The following is a 25,012-nucleotide window of genomic DNA, read 5'->3' as shown; positions in this document are numbered from 1 at the left end:
GGCAGACTCCCTCCTCCTGCCGCTGTGGGTCTGCCCGTGGTTTTGGATCCCTAACTTGTCTTAAGGAATGATCCAGAGGCCCTTTGTGTCCTGCTCCTGCTTCAAGCCAATTATTTCATTATTTTCAGGCTATGCAAAAAAAGTATTTGAAACAAGGTTTTCATTGTTTTAAAAAAAGTTTTTGGAAACTACCAGAAGCTTGATGTGTAAGCTGAAGCCCAGAGCATAATGCAAGCTGGCCAGCACTCTCTGGCCTTGTGGGGTAAACTACCCATGGGTGCAAGTGGATAGGGACACCCTGGCTGGCCTTCTTCTCTCTCCCAGAGAGAGTGGACAGAGAGGCTACAAGGAAGCAGGACAGCAGTGGGGCTCTCCTGGAACCGTGGGTCGGGGCAGAGTGACAAGGGCAGGTAGATGTGGACCAGCCAAGGATGGGCTCCTGGGCTCCTGGAAAGACCTGCCAGGTTGCTCCCCACTAAGGCCCAGTAGACTTGCGCTGTTAAGGTCTTTTATGTTTTTGTTGGGGGGGGTGTCTGTTTGTTTTTTGTTTTGTTTTTTGTTTGTTATATTTTTTGTTTGTTTTTGTTTTGTTTGTTTGTTTTGAGACAGAGTCTCGCTCTGTCGCCCAGTCTGGAGTACAGTGGCACCATTTTAGCTCACCGCAACCTCCACCTCCCAGGTTCAAGCAATTCTCCTGCCTCAACCTCCTGAGTAGCTGGGACTACAGGCGCCCGCCACCACGCCTGGCTAATTTTTATATTTTTGTATTTTTAGTAGAGACAGGATTTCACCATTTGGCCAGGGTGGTCTTGAACTCCTGACCTCAGGTGATCTGCTCACCTTGACCTCCCAAAGTGCTGGGATTATAGGCGTGAGCCACCGCACCAGACTTTCATTTTGTTTTGAAGTTTGAATGGGAACTCCAGCTGTTCCACCAAACCGGAGGGAGGAATGGGGCTGCCTGGCTTTTGGCACATGGGTGAACAGTGGGTGGAGAAATTAAAATCAAAGGGAGACAGTAGGTAGGCCTCAGTCATTAGCAGGAATTAGCTAATTATGTTCTATTTGGAAGGCCATAAGTGGTTATTAACCCACTTTTAAGAGGGGAAAACTGAGACACAAAGAAAAGTATTTGCCTCAACAGCTCAGGGCTCTCAGTCCTGACCACTCACCTGGTTATGCCAACCCTCCCCTGCACCGGCTCCCAGAAAGGAAAGTAGAGACTTGTGTCAGGCAGTCCTCACTGAAGCTGGTTCTTTGCCCTCCTACAGGGTCCCACTGCAGATGCGTGAGGCTTGTACAGAGCACCCTTGACATAAGTAACTCCATCTTAGAAAAAGACGTCATCTTATGTTTCACTTTGTCAACAGGGACAAGATGTTTTGCAAATAAATAAACACAGCATCCAACCAGACAAGGACATACACAAGCTTGCTCCTCCACTGTCCGTCCTCAGTAGAAGACTCTGTGGCCATAAAAAGAGGGCAGCTGCGGCCGTGCGTGGTGGCTCACGCCTGTAATCTCAGCACTTTGGGAGGCCAAGGCAGGTGGATCACGAGGTCAGGAGATCAAGACCATCCTGGCTAACACGGTGAAACCTGGTCTCTACTAAATATACAAAAAATTAGCCGGATGTGGTGGCGGGCGCCTGGAGTTCCAGCTACTCGGGAGGCTGAGGCAGCAGAATGGTGTGGACCCAGGAGGCAGAGTTTGCAGTGAGCCGAGATCACCCCACTGCACTCCAAACTAGGCGACAGAGCGAGACTCTGTCTCAAAAAAAAAAGAGGAGAGCCAGGCACAGTGGCTCATGCCTGGAATCCCAGCACTTTGGGAGGCTGAGGTGGGAGGATTGCTTGAGCCCAGGAGTTTGAGACAAGCCTGGGCAATGCAGTGAGACCCCATCTCTACAAAAATTTTTTTAAAAATTCGCTTAGCATGGTGGCATAGCTACTCAGCAGGCTGAGGCGGGAGGATCACTTGAGCCTGGGATATCAAGGCTGCAATGAGCTGTGATCATGCCACTGCACTCCAGCTTGGGCAACAGAGCAAGATCCCATCTCAAAAAAAAAAAAAGGCAAACAAAAGAAACAAAAAACAAAACAAGAGAAAAGAACAGGACTTCAGCAGCTTGAAATGGCTCTTAATTGACACTATCTTGCTGTCACTCGTGATAAGCACCTAGCATCTGCCAGCAAAGGCTCTGCTGACATCAGAAACTCTTCCCCATGAAACCGACGGACCGCCCAGGTCAGAGCAGGAGGGTCTTTTTGTCTTCGTAGCTCTCCCTGGACTGGTTCATTAACCCTTTTTCCTAACCCTTTCTCTTGATGATAAATGTAACTTTGATGTGGGATGTTTAATCTAGACATTTATATATTGATTAACTATATGATTAAGTATGGCCTGCAATGTTGACTGACTTGTGGAGTGTCTTGAGCCTGTGTGCCCAAGGCTCTGACTCCTGAGCGAACAGGAAGTACTAAGGAGAATTGTGTCTTTGGGAACTCCATGTGGCTAGTGGTTTTTATGATTGAAATTGCATCAATAAAAGTCTGACCCTGTGGAAAGACACAAATGTGCAGGGACCTGGTTATCCTTGACCTTGCACCACTCAAGAGACTCCCCCAATATTGCAGAAAAGCGAACTGAAGCCCAGAGAGATCATGCTCTGCAGATCCAGCAAGCCTGCGTCTGAGTATTTATCCAAAGGAAGGAACTGAAACCAGGATCTGAAGGGACAGCTGCATCCCATGCTCACTGCGGCACCGTTCACAGAAGCCAAGAAGTGGGAACAACCTAAGCGTTCCTTAGCGAATGAATGGATACACACAAGGTGTTCCATACATTCAATAAGAGATCTAGTAATAAGTGTTCTTATCACAAAATAATCATAATTATTATAAATAAGTAGAATACTAGATAAAGGGGGCAGGAGGAAACTTTGGAAGGTGATGGATATTTTGCAGCCTAACTTAGGTGATGTTGTCACTGGTGTTTCCACACATCCACACTCATCAGGTTGTACACATTAAATAGAAACAAAAGAAATAAAAAACAAAACGAGAAAAGAACAGGACGTCAGTAGCTTGAAATGGCTCTTAATTGACACTATCTTGCTGTCATTCATGATAAGTACAACAGTGGTATCATCTGCGGATCTTATTCAGACTTCCCGTTTCACTGCTACTCATTCGAATATTAAATTCCATTCTGGCGGGGCGCGGTGGTTCAAGCCTGTAATCCCAGCACTTTGGGAGGCCGAGACGGGTGGATCACGAGGTCAGGAGATCGAGACCATCCTGGCTAACACGGTGAAACCCCGTCTCTACTAAAAAAATACAAAAAACTAGCCGGGCGAGGTGGCGGGCGCCTGTAGTCCCAGCTACTCAGGAGGCTGAGGCAGGAGAATGGCGTGAACCCTGGAGGCGGAGCTTGCAGTGAGCTGAGATCCGGCCACTGCACTCCCGCCTGGGTGACAGAGCGAGACTCCGTCTCAAAAAAATAAATAAATAAATAAATTCCATTCTATATCATTGCTAGCACAGGCTGCTGTCTCTAACATCACAAAGAGGTACAGCTTTTTGTATATCAATCATACCTCAATAAAGTAGTCTAAATCAATAAATGCCGTGTTGATTTCAAAAAAAAAAAGAACACTGCAAATGGGCCCAAGAGATGGTCCCCTGCTGTGCCCATCCCTGTCTATGGGTTATCACTCCTTCCACATTGGTCCAAGGGCACTGGCTCCCCCAACTCTCACCTTGACTCTAGCCAGGAGGGTCCCCAAGCCTGTTAGGAACCAAGAGGTTCCTAGGCAGACACATCTGCCTGCTCAGAATGGCTGGGCTCCCCTACCGCCTACTGAACCCTGCCTGCCCTCGAGCACACAGGCCAAAGCTGAGTCTCACCAAGAATCCTCCCAGGACCACAACAAGCCACGGTACTTTCTCCCTGGAGCCTTATCTCTTCCCCAACTAGGTGGACCAGGAAGTCCTGGCTGGTCACAGTGCCCCAGTTTCCTTTTCCTACTGCCTCTCTCCCTCCCCTTCCACCCTCGACCTTGCTCAGAGTTAGCACTTGATTGATTAATTGATGGATTGATGGAAGGTCTTCTCTCCCCATAGCCAGACTTAGGCAGCCTCCCCAGGGCAGGCTGGAATAATCCACCAGTTGCCAAGTGCCCTCAACCAAGAAGGGGAGAAAATACTCAGTCCACATCTCAGGGCTCTGCTGACAGTCCTCCAGGCTCTCTGGGGTCAGACCTGGCCTGGCCACCCACTGTCCTCAGGCCCCATTTAAGGCTGGACTTTGCTGGATCTCTCCTGGTCCTCAGTTCGGTGTGTCGCCCTCAAAACACACACACCAGGACATAACCTCTTTTGCCAATTCTAGCCAGAGAATTCCATCTCTGCCTCTCCAGCTCCACTAAGTCTGCACCAGCCCTCTCCTTATGTGCCAAATACCTACTTCCCGGCCCAGCTGCCCCATCTTCCTCCTGCCCCAAGTCACCGGACTCACAGCAGAAGCATCTGCCTGCAGCAGCACAGCCATGCAGATCCCCCAAAACCCAACAAGAGAAACAAGAGGTGCAGCCAGCACCTCATAACTTCTTTTCATTCATTTTCTTGACTTTTTATTAAATCCGCATTCTGATTTCACAAGCTAGTGTGCCCTTCTATTACTGACATATTTATGGAGATACTTGTAGATTTCAATACAGTTGTAGGAAATCATACTGAGATATTTGTGCACCTTGCCCAGTTTCTCCCAACAGTCACACCTCATAAACCTCTATCATAATACCACAACAGCAGGATCATCCGCGGATCTTATCAGACTTCCCGTTTCACTGCTACTCACATGAGTATTAAGTTCCATCTATGTCATCGCTAGCGTAGTCCCGTCTCTAGCATCACAGTCAACGTTTTGAACAGCTCCAACACGAGGATGCCCAGGGCCTTCTGTAACCACAGCCACCTCCCTCCTGTCCCCCACCCCTTCAGCTCCACAATCGCTAATCTGTCCTCTACTACTAACATGCTGTCATTTCAAAAATTATGTTATATAGGCCGGGTGCAGTGGCTCACGCCTGTAATCCCAGCACAAGGCGGGTGGATCACCTGAGGTCAGGATTTCGAGACCAGCCTGGCCAACATGGCGAAACCCTGTCTCTACTAAAAATACAAAAATTAGCCGGGTGTGGTGGCGGGCGCCTGTAATCCCAGCTACTCGGGAGGCTGAGGCAGGAGAATCACTTGAACCCAGGAGGTGGAGGTTGCAGTGAGCCCAGATTACACCACTGTACTCCAGCCTGTAACAGAGCAAGACTCCGTCTCTCAAAAAAAAAAAAAATTATGTTATATAAATAAATAATATGGTATGTATGGGACTGTTGGCTTTTTTTTAACTGCACAAAATTCCCTGGAGGTCCTTCGAGTCGTTGCATCTATCAGCTTGTTCCTTTTCACTGCTGAGTCATATTTCATGGCATGGAGGTGCCAGGTCTGTTTCTGCCTTGGTGGACCCAGGGATCTGCAGAAGCTAGCGGGAAAGACCCAAGCCCGCCTGCAGCCTCTAGAACTGGTTAGGTTCTAAAACACTCCTCCATGGCTACAAATCTGAGCACCTGTTTTGGGGAAAGGACCAACTGTGCAAATAGGGGGGCCCCACCCCCAGGGGAGGGCACCAGGAGGTCTGTGTCCTCTCTTAGAACCAGACTCTGTCCTGGTGGAATAGGATACAAGCGAGGGGAGAACTGCTGGATCTACCCTTAAAACTGGATTCTCAGAGCTGGGACAGATTCTACAGGGCATGTCACCCACTTCTTATCCTCGCGACCATCCTTTTGGAAGAAACAGTGTTTTCCTTAGTACCAGCATTAGGAAGCTCTTCTTTCCACCAAGTGTGATCAGCACCGCAATCACCTCTGCACTGATTAGCACTGCAACAGAACCAGCCTAGTTTCCCAGCTCAGGAGACGCTCCAGTGGAAGCTCTACCTCAGTGCTCGTGTGCTCGCTCAGTCTGCACCTCCTCTGGCTAAACATGCTCAACTCCTCTGATCATTCAAACAAAATGTTTTCTAAACCCTGGCCATCTGACTCAATCTCAGCCTTAGTCAGCTTCCCTTGAAGACACTATTTCCAGAATTCACCAGCATAACCCACAAGAAGTCTGACCAGCGTGGCCTGCACAGAGGCTGCTTGCCAATTACCTCCCTCATTCTGTTTGCTCTTTTTCCATTAATTGTCCAACAATGCGTTCAAGTAACACACCCAAACAATAAAACGATTAAAATAAGAAGAAGGAAAGAATGATATGTTCCCGTGATGAAAGCTTATAAGGCAATCAAAAATAGTTTTTCGAAAAGTAGAGGCCGGGCGCGGTGGCTCACACCTGTAATCCCAGCACTGGGAGGCCGAGGTAGGTGGATCACGAGGTCAGGAGATCGAGACCATCCTGGCTAACACAGTGAAACCCCGTCTCTACCAAAACTACAAAAAAATTAGCCGGGCGTGGTGGTGGATGCCTGTAGTCCCAGCTACTCGGGAGGCTGAGGCAGGAGAATGGCATGAATCCGGGAAACGGAGCTCGCAGTGAGCTCAGATCGTGCCATTACACTCCAGCCTGGGCACTCCATCTCAAAAAAAAAAAAAAGAAACAAAAGAAAAGTAGATAATGACATGGAAAAGCTATCTAAGATAGAATGTTAAATGAAAAAAATAGGCTGGGCACAGTGGCTCATGCCTGCAATCCCAGCATTTGGGAGCCCAAGGCAGGCAGATCACTTGAGGCCAAGAGTTCAAGACCAGCCTGGCCTATATGGTGAAACCCCCATCTCTAATAAAAATACAAAAATTAGCTGGGCGCGGTGGCACACACCGGTCATTTCAGCTACTTGGAAGGTTGAGGCAGGAGAATTGCTCGAACCCGGGAGGCAGAGGTTGCAGTGAGCCGAGATTGCGCCACTGCACTCCAGCCTGGGCGACAGAGCAAGACCCTATCTCAGAAAAAAAAAAAAAAAGTCACTCCTGCCCTTCAAAACTCAGCTCAGGCATCTCCTTGGAGTAATTCTTGGAGATCCCTCCCCCAACACCTCCCTCCCAGACTCATGTCTTTACTGCAGAGTGGAATTAGTGATGACTCCATTTGGGGGAGAATAGGCGTGCACACAAACAGCAGAACATGCACACAAGACTTGTGGGAGAATATAAACCAAACTATTTATAGAGGTTCTAAAATCTGGGAGAGGGAATTTCAGAGGAGTTTCACATTTTACACTGTACATTTCTATACTGTGAGATTTCAAAAAAGAAAAGCTTCCTAAATGTTGTAACGAGGAAAATATTTTTTTAGAAAACATGCATAGGCAATACCAAATTGTTAAAATGTCTCTGTAGGGGTATTTGTGTCATTTTTATTTAAAAAAAAAATTTTTTTTTTTGAGACAGTGTCGCTCTGTCACGCAGGCTGGAATGCAATGGCATGATCTCGGATCACTGCAACCTCTACCTCCCCAGTTCAAGTGATTCTCCTCTCTCAGCCTCCCGAGTAGCTGGGATTACAGGTGCCCACCATCATGCCTGGCTAATTTTTGAATTTTTAATGGAGATGGGGTTTCATCATGTTGGCCAGGCTAGTCTTGAACTCCTGACCTCAAGTGATCCACCTGCCTTGGCTGGTGGGATTACAGTGCTGATTACAGTGCTGAGATTACAAGTGCTGGGATTACAGGCATGAACCACCATGCCCAGCCTCATTTTTAAATTCTTACTACTTATCTGAGTTGCCCAAGTTTTCTTTGAATATGTATATATTAGCCTTGTAATAATAATTTTTAAAGGTGTAACCAAATAAAATCATTGGGGGAAGAAAACACACTTTGACTTTGGGCAGTAACACTTGCATGCCTGGTCTCTCCCAGGCTCGCTGTCAACTCAGAACTCTGGGTCTCATGGTTTCTGCTCCGTGGTTGAGGTGAGCGAAGCACTGACTCCTGACCCAGACAGATGCGTTCTGCTCATGCAGCCTATCAGACAGGCTGTCCAGATGCTCTGACTCATGATCAAGTCATACAAGGTATTGGCCTTTCCCTCCCAGCTGGTGTCATCTATGGAGCGGATAGGCAAAAGCCCCGAGTCCTCATCTGAGCTGTTACTAAATGAGAAATGGCACAGAACCCAGGAAGAGGTGAGAGGCAGCCTGAGGTCACCACCCAAAGTGACGTGGATCGAAGAACAGACCCCCCCCCAGGCACAGCCTTTCAATCAGACACAAGCCTACCAGACCTTCGATCCTCCAGCACCCAGTGCTCCATGCCCAGCAGACAGGAAGCCAATAAAACCCCTTGTCCAGGATACAAGTGGTGTGTGCACAATGACCAACTAGATACATTGAACCACAGTAAGGAGGGGAGAGAGGCGTGAAAAATGATTTGTCGGCATAGGTGGGTGAATTGGTTTTCATTTTAAAACTTCCACCACAATTTTTAATCATATGTATAATACATAAAGCCACATCTAAGTAAAGCCTGTTGAAATCACATCTTCAGCTGTGCTCCTGGTCCACCAGCTAAGGAACCTCATCAAAAGGGGAAACCAGATAAGTTGGTGTATGATGTTGGTAGCGCACCAGCACTGGTACCAGGTGATCACCACTTCCTTGTTATGTGCTCACAGCTCTCTGGTGAATAACGTGTTCTAGCAGTTTGCTGGGGATACACACCACCACCATCACCTCAGGAACACAGTTTTACAATGGCATCGTGGTAAGCTCCCAGGCTTGGAAGTCGCGCAGACCTAAGTTTGAATTCTTGCTCTACTTCTTACTGCCTTTACACAAACCCTTTGAGCCTCAGCATTCTCATCTGTGAACTGGGCATTTTTTTCCCACATAGCTGTTGTGAGGATAAAGTGAGGTCATGAATTGAAGTGTAGATATTTAGTGAAAGGTAGAAATAACTGTCATCACATTCTTCTCCACCCTTTCACCATCGCCACCACCATCATCATCCCCACCACCACGTCAGCATCACCAGCGGGGGCCAAAAAGAGTCAGAGGATCCAAGATTTTGATCAGTTAGCCAACTATCACAGGATTCAGGGAAAAACCCCAAAATATTGCTAGCCCAGGCAGAATAGGAAAATTCTGAAAATATGAGCATCTGAGACAGAATATTTAGCAGGGAGCTGTTTCTGGAAATATTCTTAACAAAGCCAAAAGGGCAACGACTGCCCACGAACACTGAGCAAACCCCAAACACACTTCTCACACTGCCAGGCCAGGCTAAGCACTCTGAGAATTCCAGAAGTTTCTATTCCCATGCTACCAAATGGTTTCTGTAATTTAGTCCCAGGCATCTCAGAAACATCCTGAGAAGAGAAATCCAGTTTCTTACCCAAATCTCATGAACTCCCAACCTTTAGTATTCCATCCCCTCCTGAGCCCAGTGGGCTGACAGCTCTGTTTCCATGTCACAGCCCACATAGGATACAGCAGGGCCAGACTACCTGGGCTCCAATCCAGATTCCACCACTATTTTGCTCTGCGACCTCAGGCAAGTTACTCAGCCTCCCTGTGCTCCACTTTCCTCACCTATAAAAAGGTAATAATGGCCGCACGGTGGCTCAAGCCTGTAATCCCAGCACTTTGGGAGGCTGAGATGGGCGGATCATGAGGTCAGGAGATTGAGACCATCCTGGCTAACACGGTGAAACCGTCTCTACTAAAAAAAATACAAAAACTAGCCGGGCGAGGTGGCGGGCGCCTGTAGTCCCAGCTACTCCGGAGGCTGAGGCAGGAGAATGGCGTAAACCCGGGAGGCGGAGCTTGCAGTGAGCTGAGATCCGGCCACTGCACTCCAGTCCGGGTGACAGAGCGAGCCTCCGCCTCAAAAAAAAAAAAAAAAAAAGTAATAACAATAAGGCTGGGCCGGGCGTGGTGGCTCATGCCTGTAATCTCCGAGGCAGGCGGATCACCTGAGGTCAGGAGTTTGAGACCAGCCTGACCAACATGGAGAAACCCTATCTCTACTAAAAATACAAAATTAGTTGGGCATGGTGGCGCATGCCTGTAATCCCAGCGGCTCGGGAGGCTGAGGCAGGAGAATCGCTTAAACCCAGGAGGCAGAGGTTTTGGTGAGCCAAGATCACACCATTGCGCTCCAGCCTGGGCAACAAGAGCGAAACTCCATCTCAAAACAATAATAATAATAATAAGGCTGAGTGTGGTGGCTCACACCTGTAGTTCCAGCACTTTGGGAGGCTGAGGTGGGCAAATCACTTGAGCCCAGGAGTTCAAGACCAACTTGGGCAACATAGCAAGACCCTGCCTCTGTAAAAAATACAAAAATTAGTCAGGCATGCTGGTGCCCACCTGTAGTCCTAGTTACTGAGGAAGCTTGAGCCCGGGAGGTCAAGGTGGCAGTGAGCCATGATTGCATGACTGCACACCAGCCTGGGTGACAGAGGGAGACCCTGTCTAAAAAAAGTAATCATAATAACACTTATCTCTGAGAGGGGTAATACTTGGTCTCAAAGACCAGTGAGACCACATCTTACTTCCCTTCAGCCATGCCTGACCCAGGACTAGGTACAAAGTTAGTTCAATGGAGCTTGGCAGGAAAAAAGACAAAGAGCAAGCCGTGCTCAATAAATGCTAATGATCATGAGTATTCACGATGATTAGTATTCTAGACACTCTAGTAATCATGGCACAACAGCAAAAGCAACATCATCTTCAGCACCTGGGCTCCCAGGGGGCTCTGTCGCATCTCCCTTCCTCTTCCAAAGACAACTTCTCTTTTAAGAGAGACATGAGCCACCAACCTGGGCAGAGCCACAGACCAGAGAAGGAACAGACGTCAGGGAACTTGAGGACCACAGTGTTCCGAGGGACAGAGGCCACTGGCCACAGCGGTAGGCAGCTGGTAGTCTGGTTCCCAGGGAGCAGAGCGAGGCCAGGTAGGGGGAGGGAGCTGTAACTGATTCTCCTTCCGCAGCCCGTGACAATGCGGCATCAGGCCAGCAAGCCAGCTCTGAGCAGATCCACCCTCTGACCATTTCCACTGGGAGCAGGCGAAGGCAGCCATCAAGCTAGGGCCATCTTCTCCTCTTTCTCAGTTTTCCCAACTCCTAAACGAGGAACTTCTAGGTGTTCCCAGGACCAAGGCAGAGGGAAGGGTCCAGAAAGCTCCCCCCTCCCCGAGAAGGCAGACTTCCGGTCCACTCCAGCAACCCAAGCCCCACCTACAGGACAATCCTAGCTTCCTGCTGCTTTCTGCCTTCCCAACCCTCTCCCTCACCCACTGCACACACCTGCCCAGCACATACTCTAGAGAACAAAAGAGGCTGTTCTCGAAAGTTTTATGTGGGCACAGTGGCTCACGCCTGTAATCCCAACTACTTAGAAGTCTGCAACAAGGAGGATCAATCACCTGAGCCCAAGAGTTTGAGTCCAGCCTGGGCAACACAGCAAGACTCCCATCTCTAAAAAACAAAACAAAATAAAAGTTTAATTTTCTATGGTGGGAGGGGCAGGGGATGAGAGGGAGAAAGGGATATGCAGCTGGCACACATTTTCTTTTCATAGAAAGATCTTTCTCCTAGAAGCTAGGTAAAGTGGGGGAATGAAAACCAGAAGGTCGGCCGGGCATGGTGGCTCATGCCTGTAATCCCAGCATTTTGGGAGGCTGAGGCGGGCAGATCACCTGACGTCAGGAGTTCGAGACCAGCCTCAACATGGAGAAACCCCATCTCTACTAAAAATACAAAATTAGCTGGGCGTGATGGTGCATGCCTGTAATCCCAGCTAGTCGGGAGGCTGAGGCAGGAGAATTGCTTGAACCTCGGAGCCAGAGGTTGCAGTGAGCTGAGATCGCGCCATTGCACTCCAGCCTGGGCAACAAGAGCGAAACTCCGTCTCAAAAAAAAAAAAAAAAGAAAACCAGAAGGCCTAGGAAGAGGTCTCTGTTGCTGGCGAGTAGTTCCTTGAATCTTTGGGGCATTTCCCTGTGTTTGGCAGGGCAGGATGGCTCCTCTGTGAGGTCGAGGCCCCACTGACAACCTGGGTTCTCAGCCTCTCGACAGGCGTCCTACTGATACTATATAATTTTCTTGTTTGTCTCAAGTCCCTTTCAACTGGAAAACTCAAGCTGCATCATTTGAACACCACACTGCAACTTACAAAGGGCTTTCATGTAAAGTACCCCGCTTAATCCTTTCAACAAACCTGGAATATATATGTCATTCCCATTTTATAGCCACAGAAACCAAGCCTTAGAGATATTGGGTAACATCTCTGAGATCACATGGCTAGACAAGGCGGCCCCGGGTCTTGGCTGCCTGTTACCTCCTGCCACCACATCACAGATGCCTGCAGTCCCAATTTGCTGACCTGGCCCTTCCAGCTTGTGTTAGAGAGATGCTATGTGCTCACCCAGGGCATATCGAGAAGCTAGTACTCATGAGTCAGAATTTAGTCCCTGTATCCCACACTACCTTGGATGGTCCCAAGGATGGGGGCTATGAGTCTAGGGTCTTCCTCACTGCTATTTCCCAGCACCTGGCACAGATTCAGTCAGTGGGTTACCTAGCAGATATTGTTATGTGAATGAATGAATGAATGATTGACCAGTTAACAAGCAGATGACTCTCTGAATAGCCAGAGTTGCACACCCTAGCCCCTAGACATCTGATTTTGACCACACAACATCCGATCTTCCAACCCTGATCTCTGATGCTTAAGGGATGCTGAGTCTTACCTAGGGCAATCGTGATCTGAGAAGGAACCAGCAGGTGTTAAGGCAGCTGTATAGTCATCATCAAATACTCAACAGGAATCAAGATCCTCAGGGAGGCTGGCTTCCTGGTTCTCGTTAATGGCCATAAGAAGTGGCATCTGTGTCCCTGCTTGCTCACAGGCAGGGCTCACACCATCTCCAGATGCAGTAACGTGCATCAGGGCTCTGAAGGCCATGCAGAACACTTGATGGGAACAGCAGGAGTGGGGCAGAGGCCACGCCATCAGCCTTGGGAAGGGGACAGCCAGATACAAATACCACCGAAAAGGGTGCAGGGATGGATGCGGTGAGGACAAGGAACCCAGAAATAACAGCACCCTGTGCACCAGGCTCTGCTGACCCAGATAGCAAACCCAGGGGCAGCAGCCACACCTCCCAGCCAGGGACGGAGATCCTAGCTGCAAACACACACTACCAGGTGATCCCCGGGACTGGGATTTCTGGTGAGGCCACAGGTGGGAGGAATCTGTAAGATGGAAATGAGCTTCAGCCGATTTCCTCTGAACACTCTGCCTCACAGCTAACTTTGGCATTCGTCTCTTAGCTTCGCTCTCAAGACTGGATGTTCTTTAAAGGAAACAACCACATCTTACTGGTCTCTGAGAGCCTTCCCTTCACCCGTGCCTGGCCCAGGACTAGGTACCAAGTTAGTTCAATAAAGCTCGGCAGGAGAAAAGACAAGGAGCAAGCCACAAGAAGGAAAATGGCAGAGAGGGGAGGAACAGCCCAAGGGTGCAGAGAGCAAATGAGCTTCGCAGACGAGGAGGAAATGAGCAGGGATGGGGGAAACTAAAGCCAGGGCTTGCAAGTGACAAGAGAAGTCCACTGAATGTGGGATCCTGGGGGTGAGTGGAAGGTGACCCCCAGCCGGGCCACTTGTCCGGGTGATGAGATGGCTCAGAGAGGAGGCTGGGCCACACGACCAGGAAGACCCTGCTTTCCCCATGTGGGCAGGAGAGTCCTAGAAAGGGAAGTCAGGAAGAACAAACTTGGGGTGAGGGCACGGGACTGCCCTGCAATAACAAACTCCGAGCAGCAAGCTCTCTGCTGAGGAGGCAGGGAGTCTAGAGCCCCAAGCAGGCAATTAGCAAGGCCTCACAAACATAGCAATTACAGCAAGGAAGAGAAGGTGAATGCCCCACAGCAGGGCACAGGCACAGCCAGGGGAAGGGGCCCAAGTCTTCTGGTCCACTGGAAGCTTTCTTCCTTGTTGAGGGTGAAAAGTGGAAAAAAGAGCAGAGCCCAGCCCCAGGACCTGTCTGTGGTGCAGGCAGCGTCCAAAACCCCAGCGTCTGATTTTCTGCAAGCTCCCTGGGTCGAGATGCTGCTCGGACAAAAGGAATTGATCTGAGACAGCACCAAAATCAGGCCTGACTCAGGGAGCAACGGCGAAGGCTGTGGAGACCAGGGGCACCCGGAAGGAGGGGAGAAAGTGAGGGTTGGCAGGGCAGGGAGGCCATCATTTGTAGAGGAGCAAAACCCTCTGCCAAACAGCCCCTGCCTCTCAGCGCCGCCCTGACCTGGTATGCCCTGGCCTTCCAGTAAACCTGGGGATCTGCGCTGGACAGAGAGGGTAGAGACCTGGCTGCTGTTCCCGCCCAGGCACTACCACCTAGGTGGGTCCGTCAGTGAAGTGACTAGCAACCCATCCCAACTCCACACAGGAACATGTAATCTTTCTGAGATCTTTCAATAGGTCTTTCATTGTTCTTTCTGCCAAAGAAGAGCTTCCTGTTTCGATACTTTGCAAAAGGCTCAAGACATGTTTGTGTTCCCACATCCCTTCCCATATAGCCTCCTTCCCATACAGCCCAAAGGGTTCCATCCCCTCTCGCGAAGCCCAGGCAAGCCCGACTCTGGAGTTCCTAGCTCCAGCCCCTGTGTTAGCCAAAGCCCTGCCTCCCAGTTGTCTTCTGACGGGGAGGGAGAGAGACAAAACAAATTTTCTGCAGAGGCCAAGGATGGCTGAGACTCCAAACTCCCCTGAAACTTCACTTCCGCCCAAATAACCCCACTCCGAGCCCCCGGTTTCTTCCAGATGTTCACTAACAGCGCGAGAGTCATGGAGGGGCCGAGACGCAGCCCCTTTTTTCAACTCAGGGAAAGGACCGAGGGCGCAGGAAGGCCCAGGGGCTTCCCGCCTCCCCTGGCGGGGCGCAGCCGGGCCGGTACCAAAGGTCCGGCCAGCCCCGCCCGCGGCCCGGCACCCGCTGAACAGGAAATTCCACCTGTGAGCCGAGCGCTCGGCCACCGACTGACACGCCAGGGGAGCCGGCGGAGCCCAGCGCCGCGCTGAGGGTCGGGCGGGCGGAGCTTCCCAGCGCCCCGCGTCCCCGGCCGGCGCTCACCTCGTGCCGCGAGCTGTACTTGAGTCCCGCGCCGAAGTCCTTCGGGCCCCCTCCGCCCTTGCGGGCCTGGTCGCTCCCCATGGTCCCCGAGGCCGGTCGCGGGTCTCAGAGGCGTCGTCCCTGCCGGCGGCCGGCTCCCATGGCCCGCGGGGCGCGCGGCGCAGGCGGCGGAGTTCCGGGCAGGCCCAGCGCCCCCGGCCGGCGGCGGTGCCCTCGCTCTGGCGCGCTCTCTCTTCCTCTTCCTCTCGCTCCGGCTGCAGCTCCGCTCTCACTCTCCGGCCGGGCCGGCGCAGGTAGTTTCAGGGTGTGGCCTCGGCCCGCCCAGCCCGCCGCGCTCGCCTGCTCACCTGCCCGGCTCACCTGCCCGGCTCACCTGCCCGCCCCCGCTGGCCGTGGGGGAGGCTCCTCCCCTCGGCTCTGGTCCTGAAGGTGAGGGAGCCTCACTCGGGTGGTGGTCGCTAAGGCCCTCACCATCGCCACGACAGCGTTCACACACCCCTCCGGCCTCGCAGGGGCCCTGCCCCGGGAGGGCAGCCCTTTATCCACCTCCTTGATGCCAACCGTGTTTTCCCTCCTCCCTCATGCGCCCCCGGTCTCTCCCCTTCACCCTGCTCACTTTGCTACAGGGCTAAATCTCATTTATGAACCCCCCAAAACCAAATAGAAACCAGAACCGCCCCTGGCCCAGCCTCCTCGTCAGCCTCGCAGCCTCCTGTTCTCCAGGTGGGAGGCGCTTGCTGGCGCCTGGGGAGGCCCAGTGACATGAGCTGCTCCACCAGATGCCCTCTGAGCCGTCCCAATGCCCCTCGCCACTTGCAGCATCTGATGCTTCCTCAAATGCCCCCTTTCCCTGGATTCCCGTCCTACTTTCTAGTCCTAGATGTCATGATTCCCAAAGTTCTTCCTTCACTTTCATCCCTTTCTTCTCTAGGCTTTTTCTCTTGGCAGCACGTCTCGTCTTATGGCTTCAGATAGGAAAACCTCCCTCCCAGCACAGACACCACCAAGGAGTGCCAGTTCTGCCTCAGTGGTCGCCTGGGGACGTCTCCATAATGTTCTACTGTATTCCATACCCAATTACCAAGCACATACTATGCGCTAAGCACTGTCCTGGGTACAGGGAAACAGGAGTGAACAAAATAAAAATTCCTGCTTTGAGATCAACAAGTCCCATCTTCTTTTCCTGACTTGCCAATTTTCCACCGTTTTCTCTAATTCTAATGGCAGCATTCTCCCAGGCTCAAATCCTGGAATCATCTTTGATTCTCCACCTTGCTTACATCTCATATCCAATTAGTTCTAAATCTCATCAAGACTCTGCTGACAAGTATAGCTCTTTCTTTCCTGCGCATTTAGAAGACCCCTATGCAAGCCCTTAGAACCCTTTGCCTGGTTTTGTGTAAGAAAGATCTCCTGCCTCTGGCCTGCCACCCTCTAATCTCTCCCCACCCTCTAATCTCTCCTACACGTAGCAATCAGGTAAATCTGAAACCACAGCTCCTTTATGACTTTCCGTGTCTCCTGGATCAAATCCAATCTCCTGAGGCCGAGACGAGCGAATCACGAGGTCAGGAGATCGAGACCATCCTGGCGAACACGGTGAAACCCCGTCTCTACTAAAAAAAAAAAATACAAAAAACTAGCCGGGCGAGGTGGCGGGCGCCTGTAGTCCCAGCTACTCGGGAGGCTGAGGCAGGAGAATGGCGGAGAAGCTCGGGAGGCGGAGCTTGCAGTGAGCTGAGATCCGGCCACTGCACTCCAGCCCGGGCGACAGAGCAAGACTCCGTCTCAAAAAAAAAAAAAAAAAAAAAATCCAATCTCCTTAGCCTAGCTTCACACTCTGCCCTGTCCTCCCTTAACACCGTGCCTCCCAGCATTCCTGTTTGGAGCCCCTCTCTCCAGTCAGGCTTTCTGACCTTGGCACCTTTCCTAAAGCTTTTCATCCCCTGGAAGCTCTTCTCCTTCACACTCACCTTGGCATATTGGGTCGAAGTCACCGATGGGATTTTTTAGTGTTGTTCTTGGGTGTTTTTAGCTCTCTGCCTTCTGGACACAGGCCAGGGTATTACTGTCTCTTCTCTGAAGTTAGGTTTGGCAGTATGGCTAGCGGTAACCAAGAAAATATCCAGTGAGGAGACACACCACTTGTACATAGCAGCATAAGGAGGCACTGGACAATTCCCTGCTCTTTCTGAGATTAAACCTCTGTGACCTGTGACCCTAAGTGACCACAATGACACACACTGGATATGCAGCGTGAATGAGGCGTCAGTCAGCTTTTGGGATGTTAAGCCACCGAGAGTTGAGGGTTGTTTGTTATTGCTGCAAACCTCACGCATCCTGACTGATGTGCTACCTCCTCCCCAGGAGTTTCCTTCCCTCTCAATCAAAACTACCTCTGTTTGTACCTCTCTCGTGGAACTCACCACCATTTCATTTCATTTCATTTCATTTCATTTCATTCTGTCTGTGTCTTAGCTGTCTTTGCACCCTCAAAGCCTAGCACAATGACTAACACAATATATTGGGTCAACTTAATTGAAAGAAGAATTAATCTGCTGCCTTCCGTCACATAAAGCATTCCAAAGCTAAACGGAAAATATTTATAAAAGGCTGGGCACGGTGGCTCACGCCTATAATCCCAGCACTTTGGGAGGCCGAGGTGGGTGGATCACCTGAGGTCAGGAGTTTGAGATCAGCCTAGCCAACATATAGTGAAACCCCATCTCTACTAAAAAATCCAAAAATTAGCTGGGCATGGTGGTGCATGCCTGTAGTCCCATGTACTTGGGAAGCTGAGGTAGGAGAATTGCTTGAACCTGGGAAGTGGAAGTTGCAGTGAGCTGGGATCATGCCACTACACTTCAGCCTGGAGTGAGACTCCATCTCTCAAAAAAAAAAAATAGAAAGAAAATATATAAAAATAATTTTTCCTTTGGATTACCAATGGCACAGCATTCTTCAACTAGTGTGAGTGATGGAAAGTAAGCCAAATCCAATGTGACATAAATGAGACGGTACTCCTGACACACAAACCTGCACACGCAGTGACTCACGTCATCTCCCCACTTCCTAGGGCCTCATCTTTTATCTCGTAGAGCTGGGCACTCAGCATGATTTAGATGCCGTATGAATGCAATGCATAGACTGCAAGTGCAGATGAAGAGAAAGTGATACAGGACAAGACCTTTCCCCTAGGATGGCTGCGTGGGGATACCTTGCTGAATGCACCGTATGAGCACTCCTGGGAGGGAGGAGGCAGTGTAACCATGTGTTACTCCATTCATCCCATTTGGTTTAATCTTCAAAAAATTATGAAAAGTCAGTGCTTTTGTTCCTAAATGGTAAGTGAAGGAACCCAAGAGCAGACAGCCTCAAGAATAGGACCAGATTCTCACACTCAAGAGGAGCAAATCCAACTGAAGCCCAGATTTCGGCCTGAGGCCCGTGTCATTTCTCTGCTATAGAAAGAGTGACTCATGACCAAATTACCCAGCCTTCACCACCCACTGTGCCTTCTCCACCGCCTCCTCGCTGGCCCTTCCCGGCCCCAGCACTACAAAGCTGTCATCTCTCCTCTCTGGGGAGCCATCCTCTTCCTGGTTCCAGGACTGCCTGCTGGAAAAGTCACATCTGTGTCCCTGGGACCCCCTCAAGGGCATGTCCAACAAGCCCCTATGTCTTTGGGGCCGGGACCACTTAGAAGCTGTGCAAATGTGGACCTGCCCACAGGCTAAAAAGCACTGGCTGAAGCTGGAGACAACGTGGGAGCCAGTGGGGCCATGTCAGGTAGACCCAGCCCGAGTGTAAAACAGCCAGTGATCTGCTGCCATCCAAGGCGGGGAGACCAAGGCCAAACCCAGCCAGAGCAGCTTGTGCCAGGCCTGCAGGCAACTCGCGCTCCTTCAGTAAAGAAGAAAAGTGCAAACAGCAAAGAGGTGTGGTAGAGGTTGAGAATGAACAGAATAAAGCCAAATGAACCGGTTATGGAGCTGGCGTCCATGAATGTACTTAAACCTGAAACAACAAGGTTTATATGGATTCGACACCTAGAACCACTTCTGCTTTTGTGTTGGCACAGCCCTCGTGCTCCCCTGTGAAACATGCTTCGTGGGGAAAATGCACTTTCTAAATGCCAGGTGTTTAGTATCCTCAAGGTAATGCTGCCTTTTCCTGCACGGTCCTTCCCACCCCATTCCCGATGACTTGCCCCCTTCCCCTTAGTGAGATCCAAATTCAGCTAAAATATCAAAGTGAATATGATTAACTTTCCCCAGAAGTTAATAATTAATCTCTTCCGTCAATTAGGGCTTGTGGTATAGTGTATTTTGATCTTCCTGATACACATAAGAGCACTGAAAATGCTGTTTGGAGACAGAGTGAGCGAGGACAGTCCGTGGAGCTGATCAGTGTCCATCAAGTAAGCTGTCTGCTACTGAGTCTCTTCACTGAGTTTAGAAACAAAAGCATACCGTAATTTATTTATTTATTTATTTTTTGAGATGGAGTTTTGCTCTTGTCACCCAGGCTGCAATGTAATGGCACAATCTCGAATCTCGGCTCACTGCAACTTCCACCTCCCAGGTTCAAGTGATTCTCCTGCCTCAGCCTTCTGAGTAGCTGGGATTACAGGTGCGTGCCACCATACCGAGCTAATTTTTGTATTTTTAGTAGAGATGGGGTTTCTCCATGTTGGCCAGGCTGGTCTTGAACTCCTGACCTCAGGTGATCCACCTGCCTTGGCCTCCCAAAGTGCTGGGATTACAGGTGTGAGCCACCATGCCCGGCTGGCATATCATCATTTCATGAGGATTAAACCAAATGGGTTTGATGTGATAGTTGATGGCTACACTTCCTCCTGGCTCCTGCACTTCAATGGGCTGGTGTGGCACAGTGGTCCTAGGGGGGACGTCTTGGCCTCTGCGTGGCTTCCTCTTCAACTGAATTTGCAGCTCATGCATTGCATATGGATAGCATTCAAATGACAGCGCTGAGCACTTCTGTGGGCAAGACGCTCATTCAGCTCTATGAAATGAAAGATTATGCCCTAGGAGGCCAGGCTTTGTGGCATGCACCTGTGGTCCCAAGCTGCTCCGGAGGCTGAGGCAGGAAGATCTCTGAGCCCTGGAGTTCGAGGCCGCAGTGAGCTGTGATCACGCCTGTGAATAGCCACTGTCTTCCAGCCTGGGCAACATAGGTGAGACCCCATCTCTAAACAAAGATGATGGTCTAGGAATGTGGGGGAGAAGATGACCCCTCCTTTTGCAGCAGCATAGCGGGTTTGTGTGCCAGGAATGCCCATTGGTTTATGTTACTCTGGATCCAGCTATCTTAGCAAAGGTCTTCCTCATCTGTTAAGTCAACCAGTTCCAGAAGACATCACTGACTTCTCTTCTTTCCTTATCCCACTCACCCACAAACAACAAGCACACAAACACATCACCCGTCAGTCAGTTTATCCCACTCACCCACAAACAACAAGCACACAAACACATCACCCGTCAGTCAGTTTATCCCACTCACCCACAAACAACAAGCACACAAACACATCACCCGTCAGTCGGTTCCACCTTCAAAACATGCTTGGAATCTGTCTAATTCTCCTTTTGCCTCCTGCTCTGTCCCTACTCCACGCCACCATCATCTCTCCCGTGGGCTACACACAGCCCTGCAAGCTCTCCTTCCTCTCTGCTCCACTCCAGGCCTTGTGGTTACAGAGAATGGTTCCCTCTCCAGGAGCAAAGCTCCTGAAGGCAAGGACCAGTGTCTGTTAGCATCCCCAGCATGCACTCAACCAGTCTTGCTGTAATCCCAGCACTTTGGGAGGCCGAGACGGGCGGATCACAAAGTCAGGAGATCGAGACCATCCTGGCTAACACGGTGAAATCCCGTCTCTACTAAAAAATACAAAAAACTAGCCGGGCGAGGTGGCGGCGCCTGTAGTCCCAGCTACTCGGGAGGGAGGCAGGAGAATGGCGTAAACCCGGGAGGCGGAGCTTGCAGTGAGCTGAGATCCGGCCACTGCACTCCAGCCCGGGAGACAGAGTGAGACTCCGTCTCAAAAAAAAAAAAAAAAAATTATTCAAAGACCACATGAATAAGGAAAAATGTAAGTAAATGTTTTCACTTTTTTTTTTTTTTTTTTTTTGAGATGGAGTTTCTCTCTTGTTGCCCAGGCTAGAGTGCAATGGTGTGATCTCGGCTCACCGCAACTTCCACCTCCCAGGTTCAAGCGATTCTCCTGCCTCAGCCTCCCAAGTAGCTGGGATTACAGGCATGTGCCACCACGCCTGGCTAATTTTGTTTTTTTAGTAGAAACAGGATTTCTCCATATTGGTCAGGCTGGTCTCGAACTCCTGACCTCAGGTGATCCACCCACCTCGGCCTCCCAAAGTGCTGGGATTACAGGCGTGAGCCACTGCACCCGGACTGTTGTCACAAATTTTTTTATTGTTAAATGTGGTGGAAATATAGAAATCAGCATAAAACAAATATAAAGCTTACTGGATTATTATAAGGCAACTCCGTAGAAGACCAGATGTGAGTCTGGGCACAGTGGTTCACACCTGTAATCCCAGCACTTTGGGAGGCCAAGGCGGGTGGATCACGAGGTCAGGAGACCAGCTGGGCCAAAGTGGTGAAACCCCGTGTCTACTAAAAACACAAAAAATTAGCCAGATGTGGTGGCACGTGCCTGTAATCCCAGCTACTTGGGAGACTGAGGCAGATAATTGTTTGAACCCAGGAGGCGGAGGTTGCAGTGAGCTGAGATCATACCACTGCACTCCAGCCTGGGCGACAGAGCGAGACTCCTTCTCAAACAAACAAACAAACAAAAACAGAAGACCAGATGTGAGAGGAGATAGAATCTTGCCAACCCTCACACCAAGCTCTCCATGGGCCCGTCCCCAAAACAATCCCTCCTCTCCCCAGTAAGAGTCTGACATGGATGGTGGTTACTTCCTTGGTTTTTTGTTTTGTTTTGTTTGTTTGTTGAGATGGTCTCTCTCTGTTGCCCAGGAGTTCAGTGGCACAATCACGGGCTCAATGCAACCTCGACCTCTCAGGCTAAAGCAGTGCTCCCACCTCAGCCTCCAGAGTTACTGGGACCACAGGCGTGTGCCACAACGCCCAGGTAATTTTTGGGGGGTTTTCTTGGCCATCTTGTGTGGAAAGATTTTTTCCCCCTGTGGTAAGGGGTCTGGCCATGTGGCCCAGCCTGGTCTTGAACTCCTGGGTTCAAACAATCCTCCTGCCCCTGCCTCTCAGAGTGCTGGGATTACAGGTGTGAGCCACCACGCCTGTCCCCTTGTTTTTCTTTATATGGTTTTACAATCCAGGCTTGACTCTCTTTGCACCATAGTTTACTTTCTGCCTGCTTTTTTTTTGCCTGCTTTGTTTTCAATGTCTTTTAGGTCACTTAATTTAATTAATTACTTTGTTTATTCATTCATTTATTTATTTATTTATTTATTTTTGCGATGGAGTCTCGCTCTGTGACCCAGGCTGGAGTACAGTGGTGCGATCTTTCTTAGCTCACTGCAACCTCCGCCTCCCGGGTTCAAGCGATGACCCTGCCTCAGCCTCCCAAGTAGCTGGGATTACACGTGCCCACTATCATGCCTGGCTAATTCTTTGTATTTTTAGTAGAGACGGGGTTTCACCATGCTGGCCAGGCTGGTCTCGAACTTCTGACCTCGTGATTCACCTGCCTCAGCCTCCCAAAGTGCTGGGATTACAGGCGTGAGCCACCGTGACTGGCCAATTTAAATTTAAATTTTATTTTATTTTATTTTGAGATGGAGTTTGGCTCTGTCACCCAAGCTGGAGTGCAATGGCACAATCTCAGCTCACTGCAACCTCTGCCCCCTGGGTTCAAGCAATTCTCTTGCCTCAGCCTCCTGAGTAGCTGGTATTACAGGCGCACACCACCACACCTGGCTAATTTTTGTATTTTTAGTAGAGACAGGTTTCATCATGTTGGCCAGGCTGGTCTCGAACTCCTGACCTCAAGTGATCTACCCGCTTCAGCATCCCAAAGTGCTGGGATTACAGGCGTGAGCCACTGTGCCCAGCTGGTCACTTTTAACCTTTAGGTTCCCACTTCATCTTTATCACCCTCCTTTACAGTTTATTTGCTGAAGAAACCAGATCATTCGTTCTGGAGACTTTCCTGCAGTCAGGATTTTGCTGATTGTGTTCTCATAGTGTAGTCTATCTCCTGGGTTCCTTGTCCTTTGTATTCCCCGCAAACTGTGATATCCAGAGGCGCAAGCAGATAAAGCTTTGCTTTTCCGGGAGGGAAGATGACTTCACAGGCGCTGGTGTGTTCCTCAACACAGGACGGGTCTGATCGTCTCAGATTGTGAGCTCTGCGCTTGAATTCTAAAGTTGTGAGGAAATTGTAACAGCAAGATTTCAGTGTTTCATTCCTTGCTTATTTACCTTCTGGAATACTTCTAGAAAGTGAAATTTCTCATCATCTATTTGGTTACCCTGTGGTAAGGTTTGTTAGGAAAGGAACGATAAATGCCCGAGTCTCCATTTATTTGTTTGTTTGTTTGTTTGTTTTCAGAGTCTTGCTCTGTTGCCCAGGTTGGAGTGCAATGGCACAAACTCTGCTCACTGCAACCTCCACTTCCTGGGTTTAAGCAATTCTCCTGCCTTAGCCTCCCGAGTAGCTGGGACTACAGGCCTGTGCCACCACGCCCAGTTAATTTTTTTGTATTTTTTAGTAGAGATGAGGTTTTACCATGTTAGCCAGGCTGGTCTTGAACTCCTGACCTCAGGTGATCTGCCTATCCTCTCCCCTTATTTAGCTGGTGCAAAATAGTTGATTCCTTAACATCTTCCAAAGGCACCGATTGGTGTTTGTTTGCTTGTTTTTGTATTATTATGAACTCTTGGTATTAAACATGTGATGTCTGGGTTCGTTGCTGTTTTTATTCTTATTGATGTTCAAAGTGTCCCCTCTTTGGCCATTGGGACCTTCTTTAAGTCAGCTCTGGGTCCTTTTGACCCAATTCTTGTCATCTTTGATTTTTTGTTTACTTTCTGGTATGATGTTGCAGATTCAACTTGCGCTTTTCCTGCCCACACATGCAATCAGCCGTTTCTTTAAGACATCTTAATAGCTTTTTGTGAAACGTGATCCTCCAAGGGGATGTTCATGTCTACCTGGTCGTTGTTTCTGGGGCTTTTGGTAGGACAAAGCCAGGACTTTTTGAAAGAGATAAAACACCCAACATGTTCATATTGATACTCCCAGTTCTAATTTAGGACCACAGGGTCCTGACTTATTTGAGCTGGGATCTGTATTTTCTTTTTCACACTGAGAATTGTTCTCACATCACTTTTTTTTTTTAAACTCTGATTCCTTAATCAAATGAAGGTAACAGGTAGAACTTTCCCATTCGAGTTCAGTGAATTGGCCCTTAATGGAATTTTTGTCAACTTGCAGCTCACAAGCAACAGAATAGCTAATTTGAGGGAGAAAAAAGGAAATTATTTTAAAATTGTTAGGAGGTTCACAGAATGCCTGGGAAGGCCAGAGAGCTGAGAGAGAAGGAAGCAGAGCCAGAAACAGCCCCAGTCACACCACAAGGCTGCAGGGACACCCCCACTACTCCCGCCCAAGCAGATACCGTCAGAGCTCATCCCCTGAACCCAGACCCACTCACCAGTGCCACGGCCGCTGCTGCCCCAGGAGCTGGACGCTTCTATCTCCATCCCAACAGAAAGTGGGCTCACTGCAGTGCCTGCGTCCTTTGTTGCCTCTTGAGTAAGTCTCATTTTGAGTGCATCTCATTAGATCCTAAGTTACATGTCTGTGCCCTACCTACAAGGGAGATGAAAAGGAGAGTTCT

General features: G+C 49.7%; 1 protein-coding gene across 1 annotated transcript in view; it reads right to left on the bottom strand.

Annotated features, from left to right (window-relative positions):
* The window catches only part of ST14 (suppression of tumorigenicity 14), a 53,279-nt gene extending 37,834 nt beyond the window's left edge, over positions 1–15,445 (bottom strand). Inside the window, exon 1 of the mRNA XM_033204310.1 lies at positions 15,147–15,445. Coding sequence (XP_033060201.1) covers positions 15,147–15,227 — 81 coding nt within the window. The 5' untranslated portion in view covers positions 15,228–15,445. The remainder of the gene's footprint in view (positions 1–15,146) is intronic.
* Between the last annotated feature and the right edge of the window lie 9,567 nt (positions 15,446–25,012).

The sequence above is a fragment of the Trachypithecus francoisi genome, unplaced genomic scaffold (assembly GCF_009764315.1).
Source record: "Trachypithecus francoisi isolate TF-2019V2 unplaced genomic scaffold, Tfra_2.0 Lachesis_group8, whole genome shotgun sequence".
NCBI classification, from domain to species: domain Eukaryota; kingdom Metazoa; phylum Chordata; class Mammalia; order Primates; family Cercopithecidae; genus Trachypithecus; species Trachypithecus francoisi.
The sequence above is the reverse complement of the archived record's forward strand: the minus strand, read 5'-3'. Positions and strand labels throughout refer to the sequence as shown.